This window comes from Prionailurus bengalensis, chromosome A1 (genome assembly GCF_016509475.1).
Source record: "Prionailurus bengalensis isolate Pbe53 chromosome A1, Fcat_Pben_1.1_paternal_pri, whole genome shotgun sequence".
Classification (NCBI taxonomy): Eukaryota; Metazoa; Chordata; class Mammalia; order Carnivora; family Felidae; genus Prionailurus; species Prionailurus bengalensis.
The window spans coordinates 212,650,466-212,663,762 of record NC_057343.1 but is presented as its reverse complement, the minus strand read 5'-3'; the positions used below and the strand labels follow the sequence as shown (position 1 = coordinate 212,663,762).

The 13,297-nt window shown below is 42.5% G+C and overlaps 1 protein-coding gene across 1 annotated transcript in view; it reads right to left on the bottom strand.

Annotated features, from left to right (window-relative positions):
- PRLR (prolactin receptor) overlaps positions 1-13,297 on the bottom strand; it is a 41,029-nt gene that overhangs the window by 2,353 nt on the left and 25,379 nt on the right. Inside the window, exons 3-8 of the mRNA XM_043600053.1 lie at positions 11,435-11,567; positions 9,821-9,990; positions 5,417-5,586; positions 3,566-3,707; positions 1,926-2,025; positions 1,346-1,415 (exon numbers count right to left, since the gene is read on the bottom strand). Of these exons, the coding sequence (XP_043455988.1) occupies positions 1,346-1,415; positions 1,926-2,025; positions 3,566-3,707; positions 5,417-5,586; positions 9,821-9,990; positions 11,435-11,567 (785 nt within the window). The remainder of the gene's footprint in view (positions 1-1,345; positions 1,416-1,925; positions 2,026-3,565; positions 3,708-5,416; positions 5,587-9,820; positions 9,991-11,434; positions 11,568-13,297) is intronic.

Below are 13,297 nucleotides of genomic sequence, written 5' to 3'. Positions count from 1 at the left end.
GGTTTCTGAAACATGAAATCCACAGTGCTCACGCATGGCTTCAGTGCTCTGGGATCCACTGGCCCTGAGATCTGGTTGCTGGCCTCCTAACCAAGTCCACCACCTTCTGGAGTCTGGCAGTAGTAAGCAGATTCTCATCCCTCCTTGCTGTTCCAGTCTCCTCCCTCTCCTCCTTTTTGTTCTCCTCCTTCTCCCCTTCCTCTTCTTCTGGCTTCCTTTTCTTTCCCACTCTTCTTCCTGATCCCTTGACTTAGATCAGGTACTGGTGCCCAAGTCTTGACTCTATCCCTTATTAAAGGGTATTGACTTTGGATGAGCTGCTCTATGGTCCTCACTTTCTCCATCTGTAAAATGGAAGTAATAGTACCTATCTGGGAGTTCTTTTGAAGATCAGGGTACTGTGATTAAGAATGTGAAAACAAATTTTTTTTGTAACCCAAACAGTAGTTATTTTATTATTCCATTTCTGTGGCTATAAGGTCAAATTTCAAGTTAGACAGCCGTTAATTTACTTAGTTGAGAAGTTCATGCTGGTTCTATGAAGGTCAGTACTAGAGACTAGATAGTGGGGTAAGAGCACTGGGCCAGGAGCCCAAATTCTGGGGCTCTAATTCCTTCCCCGATATTTGCAATCAAACTGAGTATAGTCAAGCCAAATTCTCTGGGACTCACTTATCACATTCTTGCATTGCTGGTCTCACAGTGGCTGGGTCAAGTGATGTAATGCAGATCATTGCTTTTAGACACAACAGTGTTAAGATTGAGTCCAACTGAAACTATATATTTCAATCTGGACAGAAGTTTAAAATGATGTAACCCCTCTTTTTATTCAAAACACTTGAATTTAATTCCATCTTGAATCAGTCCAGGCAGGGCCTGGCAAACACGAGCCCACTGTACTGATCCAGTTTCGACTGAACGCTCTCAAAGTGAACAACAATTACAGCAGGATATTGCAATCATGTGAAGAACATTCGAGTGAAAGCTTTAGCCCACGTATGACAAGGGAGGTGGTGGTGGGTCCCTGTTTTGTATTAAGTAAGACATTTACCCTTTTTCTTAATTGATTGTGCAAAATGTTTATTTCTGTGCTTATGAGCATACACACCTGGTAGACCTAGCAAGCATTATTATGTATTTTCATGTTTTTTTGGCTTTCTCTCCCAAAGGTAAGTACTCTCATGCCTCCACACAGCTTTCTGTAAACACACTTGCTGAAGAGCAGGGACCCGCTGGGCAGGGACTGAGCTGGCCAGGCTGAACAGATGGGAATTGTGTGTGCATGTGTAAAGGTAATCATTGCAAAGCAGAGGGTCATACTACATTCCCCACTTTTGCCACTTACCTCCAGCAGATGAGTATCAAATCCTTTTATTTTTGGCCCAGGAACTGGTGGAAGGATGCAGGTCACCATGCTATAAAATAATTTGTGAAAAAGAATAGATGACTCACCTTCTCACTTTGTGATTTTTGAAAGATTAGTATCCTCTCCAAATAGCTGCTACAGACTATGGTAGATAGGAGTTAGACTCCTGGGGCTCCACGAGACTAACAATCAATGGTGAAGGCAATCATTTTAAGGGCTTGCATCACAATTAGCTCTGGCTAATAGAGGATGCTGATTCTGAAATTAGTGGATTACTTGAATTTCTTGCTTCTCTTGATTTTAGTTGCTCTTAGAAGATTTTTACTATTTCATAACTGGGAGCCTCAGTCTGATGGAAAGAGCACCAGCTTCAAAGGAGACCGTTCTGCTACTTTTGCTATCACTGATAGAAGATTTTTTTGTGGGTGAACACATTGCAGCTAATGGCTTAAATGAAGTGCTTGAATTATCTGTAGGTTTCTACTATTTTTATATGGTATTTTTTGCCACAATCCCTGACAACCATGATGGGGAGGAAGGATGATAGACAGTAAAGTACCTGTGGCCTTTCAAAGCCACTGCCACGACCATAATCAGACAGATGACAGCAGAAAGAACAGCCACAAAGATCCACACAATGGTATCTTTCATGGTGACATCTAAAAAGCAAACAGTCAGAAAGCTTTGATCACATCAAAGCATCATTAAAAACAAACAAACAAAACTAATAAGCACAAGTTTTAAACAAAAGAGTCCCCCTCCCCTTACCTACACCTCTTTTGATTTGAACAGCAATCCAAATAGAGTAGCATCGATGACAGGTTTAATTTTTATTATTAAATTTTAATAGTGTGTATATTTCACATTACTCTATAAACTTCAAAATCCCTTTACATATTATTTTATTTGATCCTTAAGGAGGAAATTCAAGGTCACACGATCTGTTGCAGTAATAATAATAAAGGCTGTCACTTACTAAGTTCTTACTAAAGCCATCCATGGTGTTAAGCTTTTTACATACATTGTCTTGTATGTAAAGATGACGACACGGAGGCTGGAAGAGTGATTTCCCCATGAGCATGTAAACTATAAAATTGTAGTCGGGATTGCAACTCAGGCCTTCTGCTTCCAAACCCGGTGCTTTTATTTATTTAATAAGAGAGAGGGCTGAATGAGATGCATGTGTGAATCTGATGACCCACAGTTCAGTGTTCTTTCCAGTATGCCAAGCCAATGAAAGCCCTGATACTTTGGCCAGGCAAGTTGTCAGCAGAGGTAGGCTTTGTCACGTGGTTCTGAGTAAGACTTTAACCTCACTGAGCTTCAGTTTCCTCACTTTTAATTCCTGATGGTAATCGTATTCTCTCTGAATACCTGAGAGGGTTGGAAGGGCCCAAATCTTCCAACCCTGGTATGGTTTATGGTTCATAAACCATAACACACTTTAGAAATGGAAGATGAATCATTCTGTTGTGGAGCAGAAGCTCCCATGGTTAATGGCACTTGGAATTGAGTGCCTTTTACATACTGTACCTCTGCATAGAGACCAAGATGTAACTGACATCACAGACTGAAAATTGGGTTCATGCCTTTGAGATGGCATACCGTAACTTTACAAATTTGGGGACAACTAGACGATGACCTTGACCAAATTATAGGGATAGGGTAGATGGGGAGGACAGAATGACTGAGCATGAAGCCCTCTGAGACATGCCAAGCCTATGTTTGCAGCCTTATTCTAGAAACTGGTCTTCACTGACAGTGACCCAGAGAGCAGTGCTACACTTTCAAAGTCTTTGTATTGGATGGAGAGATGATAAACCCACCTCTACTTATTTTTCTGGCTAAGGCTTAACATAGTTTCTCTGTTAGTTGTTATTACATGCAAATTTACTAAATTCTTTCTGTTTTAAAAATATTTTGGAGTAGGGGCACCTGGGTGGCTCAGCTGGTTAAGTGTCCAACTCTCGATTTCAGCTCAGGTCATGATCTTGCAGTTAGTGGGTTTGAGGTCCACGTGGGGTTCTATGCTGACAGTGCAGAGCTACTTGAGATTCTCTCTCTCCCTCTCTCTCTGCCCTTCCCCTTCCTGTGTGCACATGTGCTCTCTGTCTCAAAAATCAAATCAATCAATCAATCAATCAATAAATCATTAAAAAATATTTCAGAGTGTATGCAAAAGGGAGCCAACACACTCACCATTAGGTATCTGAATGGAGCTCTCTGGGCTCCACTCACTCCAAAATCCATGGTCTGGCTTGCAGCGAACCTGGACAAGGTATTTCTGTCCTGGATATAAGCTGAGAATCTTAAACTGAGTCTGCTGCCCAGCAAAATGAGTCTATAGAGAAACAAGGAAAACAAGGAAGTCACTCTAACTTGTGTGATGCTTCTTCATAGACTTTTCTTCTAGATAACTGACTGTTGGAGAACTGAGACCAACGAACTAGATTTTCTAAAGAAATATCTGTTCTCACCATTCCACCCTCTTAGCCCATATTTTCCTCCTTGCTTTGCTCACACAAAAAGTAACGGGTTTTCTGTCTCTCCATTTGGAGCTCTCTGTCAGAAAGGCAAATATTCTGCCTCCTATCCTCTACCCCCTTTTAAATTCCACTTTATGGAAGACAACCATTTAGTAAAACTGGAAAATTGTTATTTTGTAAACCCTAATGACTTCATTGATTCAAGGCTCACCAGTTGGTATAAAACTACTAGATGAAAGAGAACGGGACCTTCAGTATGTTGAAATAATAGTGTACAAATGAAACATAAATTTACAATCAAGGGATCAGGTTGTCATCTCTCTAATCCCAGAGTCAGTTTTAGCATCAGGTACAGTGGGTTGACCAGATGATTTCCATCTCCTTGTATGATGCAATATGAAGCAAATAATATCATCTCTGAAGTTCTCTTGCTGAAAATTGTTCCACCTGAATAATCAGATTTTTAGATCTAATGGTCTGGGTACAGGAAATACAGGGGCAGAGAAAGTAGCTAAATGACCTCACAGAGAACTCATCAGACAAATGCAGAAGGTAGGACATTCTATGGGACAAGGGGCCCAGTCTCCTGAGCACGTTGAGACCAAAGGGATATAACAACCAGGATATAACAATATGTGTTCTTGGAGTGGATTGTGGTTTGGACAAACTAGCTTCTACAGACATTTTGAAGCAATTGGGGGGGGGGATTAAAATATGGACTGGCTGTTAAATGATATTAAGGAATTTTAATTAATTTTCTATGTGTGATCCTATTATTTTGGCTATGTTTGGAAATGCTCCCATTAAAAATTTTATCATTGCTAGTGGGTTTGGAGTATCTTTTTTTTTTAAGTTTAAGCATACTTAACATACAACATTATATTAGTTTCAGGTGTACAATATAATGTTTCAATCATTCTATACATTAGTCAATGCTCATCACAATAAGTGTACTCTTGACTCCCTCTATTTTACCCATGTCCCACCCACCTCTCCTCTGGCAGCTACCAGTTTGTTCTCTGTAGTTTAGAGTCTGTTGTTTTGTTTGTCTCTTTTTTCTTTGTTCATTTGTTTTGTTCTTTAAATCCACATATGAGTGAAATCAAATGTTCCCTTTTTGAAAGAGACATATACAAAAATATTTTAGAGTGAACTATTAAAAAGCCTATAATTTACAGTATTATTTCTTTACATTGAAGTATCTGAAAGTGAATAAAAATACCATTGACCATGGAGTGGTTACACTGAGATTGTTTTCCTCCTACTTAGTGCCATGTAGGTGCACTCACGAGTGTCTTAATCTAAGATATCCTGAGGGAAGTGGGTTGGAAATCTGGTGGAAGAGGATGTTCAGTGCAAGGAACTAGCCCTAGAGAGCTATGAAGATGAGTTCCCATCAATCCCAGTGGAGGGGAGAAGGCACTTCCACATCTGACTAGGTCACATCAGCATCAAGAGGGCAACATGGTTGCCCAATAATGAGGAAGAATCATCTATTCTCAGCTGTGAGGGCTTCAACTTTGCCAAGGACCTGGTTCCTTCCAAAAGCTTCTAGTTGACTCACCTCCCACTCAGTGGCTTTCTCGGGTTTTAATCGAATTTCGTACTGGAGTGTGAGCCAACCAGATCTTACATCAACCAGGGTGGGTGGGAACCATTTCATCCACAGATATGGTTTTTTGTCTTCTGGCTGTTTTAATTCCAAAGTCAGGTTCACAGGAGGGTCTGGTTCAACTGTAGATATGAAAGAAACTACATATTTAGTAAAAGTAGCATTTGAACACAGAACTATATGACTTAAAGGCAGCTTTCTCTACTATTTCACTCCACCATGGTTATGAGACTCTTTGCATTTGGTATCAGGTGCTGGTAAGAAGAACTGAGGTTAGGTTGAAGCAAGAAAGATGTAAAATTTAAGGAGGCATAAATGAGCAACAAGCACAGGAATGATGCTCAAAAGTCATTGGGAAATGCAAGTCAAAACCACAATGAGAGAGCAGTTCATACCTGCTAGAATGGCTAGAATTCAAAAACTGAAAAATAACAAGTGTTGGGAAGAACATTAGAGAAGTTGGAACCTTCATACATTGCTGATGGGAATGTAAAATGGTATAGTCATTGTACAAAAAAGTCTGGAAGTTACTTAGAAACTTAAATATAGTATTACCGTGTAATCAATTTCACTCCTAGGTATATACTCAAAAGATATGAAAGCAGGTGCTCACTGCAAAGGAAACAATCAACAAAACTAAAAGGCAACCAATGGAATGGGAAAAGGTATTTGCAAATGATGTATCGGACAAAGGGCTAGTTAAATCTATAAAGAACTCACCAAACTCCACACCCGAAAAACAAATAATCCAGTGAAGAATGGGCAGAAGACATGAATAGACACTTCTCTAAAGAAGACATCCAGATGGCCAACAGGCACATGAAAAGATGCTTAACGTCACTCCTCATCAGGGAAATACAAATCAAAACCACACTGAGGTATCACCTCACGCCAGTCAGAAGGGCTAAAATGAACAAATCAGGAGATGCTGGTGAGGATGTGGAGAAATGGGAACCCTCTTGTACTGTTGGTGGGAATGCAAACTGGTGCAGCCACTCTGGAAAACAGTGTGGAGGTTCCTCAAAAAATTAAAAATAGATCTACCCTATGACCCAGAAATAGCACTGCTAGGAATTTACCCAAGGGATACAGAGTGCTGATGCATAGGGGCACTTGTACCCCATTGTTTATAGCAGCACTTTCAACAATAGCCAAATTATGGAAAGAGCCTAAATCAACTGATTTATGGACTGATTTATCAACTGATGAATGGATAAAGAAATTGTGGTTTATATATACAATGGAATACTATGTGGCAATGAGAAAGAATGAAATATGGCCCTTTGTAGCAATGGGGATGGAACTGGAGAGTGTGATGTTAAGTGAAATAAGCCATACAGAGAAAGACAGATACCATATGGTTTCACTCTTATGTGGATCCTGAGAAACTTAACAGAAGACCATGGGGGAGAGGAAGGGAAAAAAAAGAGAGGGAGGGAGGCAAACCATAAGAGACTCTTAAAAACTGAGAATAAACTGAGGGTTGATGGGGGTTGGGAGGGAGGGGAGGGTGGGTGATGGGCATTGAGGAGGGCACCTGTTGGGATGGGCACTGGGTGTTGTATGCAAACCAACTTGACAATAAATTTCATATACAAAAAAAAGAAAGCAGGTGCTCAAACAAAAATTCCTGCCTGAGTGTTCATAGCACACTACTCATAGCATCCAATAGGTGGAAACAACTCAAACATCCATCAGTTGATGATGGGTTAATATTCACATAACGGAAGACTCTTCCGCCATAAGAGGGGAGGAAGTACTGACATATGCTAGACTATAGATGAATCTTGAAAACATTAGACTAAGTGAAAGAAGCCAGACACAAAAGGCCATATACTATCTGATTCCATATGTTTGAAATTTCCAGAATAGGCAAATCTATAGAGACAGAAAGCAGATTAGTGATTGCTCTGGAGTTGGGGTAGAGTGGGAAATCCAGAGTCACTGGTTAATGGGTATGAAGTTTCCATCTGGAGTGGTGAAAATATTCTGGAACTAGATAGTGATGGTCATTGCAGAACACTGTGAATGAACCAATACCACTGGATTGAACATTTTAAAATGAGTACAAAGGTGAGTTTTGTACTCTGTCTCAAAAAATTAAGGAGGCACTTACTCTGAGGTTCCTTTAAGTACAGGTCTGTGAATCCCTCCTTAAGAGTGAGGTGCCTTGGATACCAACTTGTCTTCCCCTAATCTCAGTCCTGCTGGTCAGTAATATTTTCTCTATTCATTTATTACCTTCTCAAATAATTCGCCATGCCAGGTTTGGGATGTGCGTGTTAACTATAGTGTTTTGGCATTATAATCTACAGTTACTTAAAAAAGTGAACTCTGGAAAATTTGCCACCAATCCTAATGCTTATTTGTTACTAAGTAAATAACTAAGGGTGATTGTACTTCCTGAAAGGATGATATGTACTTACTAAACAAACATCATCTACAAAGGTTTTAAGCTAAACATAATACTGAGAAACGCCTCTGATCAAAAACTATTTGTACAAAACTGCCAACAAAATGTTTACGACGAATCCTTTAAAGCAAAGTTGCTCAACCTCAGCATTATGTATTTTGGACCAGATCCTTCTTTGTTGGCAGTGGGGTGTGTGTGTAGGATGCTGAGCCTTCGCAGCGTTTCTGGCCTCTGCCCATTAAACATCAGTAATTCCCTCAACCCTCCTTTCCAGGTTGCACTATGTGGAGATATTTCCTGTAATTGCTAACTATCCTGTGGGGGGCAAAACAGCCGCCAGTTGGGAATCGCTCCTTTCAAGTGTCTTCAACATCGCTAAATATTATTCAATGGCAGTAACAAGATCAACAACAACACAATCTATTTCTGAGACATTATCTGCCAATATTGTCATTCTGTACTGCAGGTTATCACTGGATGAGACTCCAGCTGATAGAAAATGTACTGTAGTGCACACTGATTTTTAAATGAACTTCTATGGCCTGTTACCAGCACTGGATGCTGTAAGGTCATAGGAGGGTTTGACCCTCCCCATAGGAGGAGTGGTCCATAAACCCTCCTTCCATTGTTTTGGAAAATACGGCCCAACACTTTTTTCACCAGAGAATTTGTTTTCCAGAGCCCATGTGAAATCGATGCCCTCATTGATTTCACTTTTTAAAGGTCCTACTCTTTAGTGATTCCATTTTTTTGTGAATGCTCTCATTATAGCAACTGCTCATTTCAGAACTTCTTTTGTTTTTGCTGTTTTGCCCTCAAATGTTAAAAATGTAAGAAAAAGCCCACGACAAAGGAATGAGTTGGCACTTAGCATCTTAAAGGCTTCGTATCTCAAGTAATTTATATGACTAGAATGTAATTTATTCCTACTTGCCAGTGGAAGTTTCTGAGTTTCGTAAACTAAGATCGAATTCAGTTCCCAGCCCATGCTCATTCCAATGATTTGCTGCAGGAAGAAAATTTTCAAGTATGTACTAGTTGGTGTTGGAAGCTTTTCTAGTTTTTAAGGATAAGCCACTGATACGATACCAATGGGATGATATATATGCAAGTGAACACTTGAGAACCCTAATCCGATTTTCCTTATTGAGTGGTGGTAGGTAAATCAGGAAGACTTGGGTAACCATGAGCCTAATTAGCTATTCCCTAGATTATTACCCAAGATGAGGGCTGAACTCAGGCCTGGCCAAGCCATCTCTTGTCCTAAGATTCCCTTTGTCACCCTTGCTAAACCATCCAGGCCACTACAGTTATGCCTAGTTGTCCCGTAGCTCACTGCTGATCATGCAAAGCAAGAAGCAGCTCTCAGGTTGGCTTTGTTTCGCTTGGCTAATGACTTCTCCAAACTTTGTGCTTGTGATCTTGGCCTTCAGACTGCTCTTCAAGTATTCACTCCCCAAATTATTTATTTTTGAAATAATGGCTCCAGTTGCTGAGCACACATATACTGAAAATTGAATCTGGGGCAAGTCAGTTGGAGTAATTCCTTGGATACAGAAGCAGATGAACACCTCCTGAGAGCTGCTATTCTGTGGGGTAGCTCTGTCTTCCCTTGGGAGGGACAAAATAAGAGGGAAGGGGACATTGGTTGCAGGAGGAGGGCTGCAGGGAAGCATAGATAGAACATTCCTTCTGGATGCAAGAGGATGGGAAGAAGGGTCAAGGGAAAGCACAGAAACACAAGGATCCAGAGGGCCAGTCCTACTGCTATGAATGACTCAATTAAAGTTGGTTTGAAAAACTCAGCTGAGCAGGGTATTGTAAATTTTCTCATCTTTCTTTTGTGGGACGCGTGCAAAAGCCAAGAAGAGTCACACTGAGTTTGACTACTGGCAAATCCATAACGGAGTAACAAATTCCTTACCTGTCGCCCTTCCCCTTACCTATGTAAGTCACGTCCACATAACGTGGATCCGAGGAAGTGCTTCCCATCTGGTTTGTGGCATTTATTGTGATGATGTACATTGTCCAGATGGAGGTGTGCTTCTTGTTGAAGTAACAGGAATTGGGGCCACTGGTTGTGTAGTCTGGACATTCATGTGTGAGTGTCTCTCTGCAATGAGTGATATATTAGCAGTGAATAAGAAAGTAGTAAAAAGAGTTTAGTCTTTTTCTTTTCCTATTTATTTATTTATTTATTTATTTATTTTTAGTTTTTAGTCTTTTTCTGAATAGATCATTAACACTGGCTTTTGAGGATCAGATGTTCCAATGCAAATACCAGAGCTAAGGAATGGCTCCCCCAACATCTGTGTCCTGCCTATGTCAGCTGGGAGTGAGACAGGAAAGAGGGTGCTGGGGATGGTGGTGGAAGGGTTACATCAGGTCCCCAGCGACCCTGCTTCTCACCGTCACTTCCCTTCGGCAGGTTTTTGTGGGCTTTGTGATTTGTGCCCCTTGCCAATAAACACTTGCACTTTCAACGGCCAAGGTGCCACTCTACTCAGAGAATGGCCACTGGGCCATCTCAGGAAATGGGACTCTCCCCCTTACACACACCCTGCGGGTTGTGCACACGCGGCATTTCTTGCACATAGGTGTTGAGTCACATTTCATTAACAAAAGATGAAAGAGGATACAAATTGATGTCGGTGTATTTCAGACTGCACCAAGTCAACAACAGAGGCAAGTGACTCAGAAAAGAGAGAGTTCAGGACCAGGTGGCTCACTGGGCTGCTCACATTTAGACTTCACAGCCTCACTGCAAGACCCGCCACAAGGTGTGAAGGTGTATTTGATTTCGGTCACCCGTGTGAGTTCCCGAAATCTATTTACATGTACCCTCCTTTGGGTCCCAGAAGGGATGACAGCTTTGTGTCCAACAAAGTGCAGTCCTTGGGAGGTGGGCCAGCTGTTGCAATCACAGGACTACAGCCTTCCCGGGATTTCCAGAAAGGTTTCATTATGAGTAAAACAAAATCTTCCCCTGGAGATGACCTTGTTCAGCCCTCACTGAAACCTTAGCTCCAAATACACCCCCTGGACAATCCTGGATCCTGGATCAGCAAACGCTAAGGAAAAGTCCTTACCTTCCTTTGCTTTGAGGGCTCTTTACTTGGTCACAAAACAAGTTAGAAAACCTAACGTTACCATGGTTGTTAAGGATTACATGATAATCCACTTATATCGCAAAAGTAACAATTACTAAAAGACAAATGACACATGGTACAAGGTTTACAGATAAGCATCTAAAATTAATGAGCACTCAGGAACGATTCATATGTGACTTTGGGCTACAACCTAAGCTTCAGACAGGCAGTGGAAACAATGCCGTATTATATTTCTGGGGTGGCGAAAGAGCTTATGCGCATCTAGGGAGCTCCTGAAGGATATTAACACGAGAATGTGGACATGAACAGTAAGTTCTTTGCCCCAGTGGTAGGAGCCTTACTAGTGTCAACCCAAGGAAGTGTGGCAATTCTAACTCAGAACCAGTGTTCTTTGGGCCGGGAGATTGAGAGCGGTCATGTGGGTTGATAGCACAGAAGAAAACTTACCCTTCCTTGTGGTAAGTCAGTGTGTGATTGGTAGGGAGACCTCCATCTTCCCCAGGCTTCCACCAGCAGGTGAATGTCTCCTTTTCAGGAGAACGACATTTAAGGATCTCAGGTTTTCCAGGAGGCGATTGTCCTAGAAAAAGCCAGAAGCATCTGAAGTAAAGATGAGGGTGCATTCAACCATTCGACCATCCTGCTGGTGACAGAAGCAGATTCGTGGGACCAGCCCAGTGATGAGCTCTTGGGGTGAGCAGGCCTAGGGGTGGGTTGCTCAGAAATGCCAAAGTGTCAGCATCCGGCAACATTTCTCTGTGGGCTGCCCAGATGTTGGCAGGACTGAGAGAAAGAGCTGTGCGTGTGTGTGTGTGTGTGTGTGTGTGTGAGAGAGAGAGAGAGAGAGAGAGAAAGAGAGAGAGAGAGAGAGACAGAGAGAGACAGAGAGAGAGCTGTGTGTGTGTGTGTGTGTGTGAGAGAGAGAGAGAGAGAGAGAGACAGAGAGAGAGCTCTGTGTGTGTGTGTGTGTGTGTGTGTTTGTGTGTGTGTCCTGTGCTTGTGCGTCCTGTGAGGTAAGAAACTAACTGGGATTGGTGACTGACTATAAGGGTACACATGGACTGAAGAGGACGTGGCCCTTCCTCAATCCCAGAGTCTATGAAACTGACACCATCTCACAGTACAAGGGTGACTGTGGAAAGAATTCTCCCCCAGGCACCAGCATCCTGGGGACACTCTGCTGAAACAGGGCTCTCTGGCACTTCATCTGCTCACAAATCTCCATCTTTCTGCCATTCCCACACCATTGACTCAATCTGTGGCCTTCATTTTCCTTTGATTCCATTTGGCTTGGACCTCTGACCCAGTCTCACCCTCTGTCTCCTCATTCTTCCAGCCCCATTTCCGAATCTTGTTTTTTAGTTCCTTTTGTCTTATATTTTCCCCCTTTCCCTTGGGTCTTTTTGTGGTGAGTGGCAAAGGGCTTCCTTGCAGTTCTATGACCCTTTTGGGGGTGGGAGGCATGGTAAGAGGTGAGGGAGTGGAGAGCTGCCCTCCTGGTTACCAGCTACCATTATTATACAAGAGCTGTGTCTAATCCCAGTTGGAAGCTAGAAGGTCTGAATGAGGTGATGTGGAAAATACAATGTCAAGAGAATGGGGTTTTTTACTTGCTTAATCCCCAAAGCTCTTGGTGAGCTTGCCCCCTCTCCTCTTCCTTCTCTGTCAGGTCCAAAGAGGGGAAAGAGTGGCCCTGGGAGTTTGCCCTGTGCTGCTGGGCTAGGAGTGCCACCGTGCCCATTCACAGAACCCCAGCTAATCCTCCTTTTTCCCCAAGCTGGATGCCTGAGCTAGAGCTTAGTGGAGAAAGTCAGCAGCAGAGAGGAGAGCTTTCAAAAGGTGTCAGTCTCAGCAACTGGGTGGGGGGTAGGGTTCTCTCTGTTTTCTCTCACACTTGTCCCCTCCCCACCGCACCCCCCACCCCCCTCCTGCTGGCTGGCTCCTGGGCCAGAATTTCTTGCTGAGCACCAGATCAGAAAGGGCAAGTCGGAGGAGGACAGGCATGGAAGAAGGGGTACCAGGCAAAACTAGCCGGAAAGAATTTCATGGAATGACATGATGCGGTGCATAGGCTGGGCAGAGGACACTGGGCTAATCATGTCAGTGGGAGCCGAGCTACCTGTGGCTCCCAGTCCCCCTGAAAACCGTCAAAGAACTACAGAAAACCTCGGAATCCATGCCAGCCAGCCTGGGTTTAGGTCTGCCGATATTTGTAACATCATTCGTCCTCCAGGGAAAATTTCTTCAAGACAATCTCACAGGTTGAAACAATTTGTTTGCTGTGTTTTGTTGTGGGTGGGAAGGAGTGTG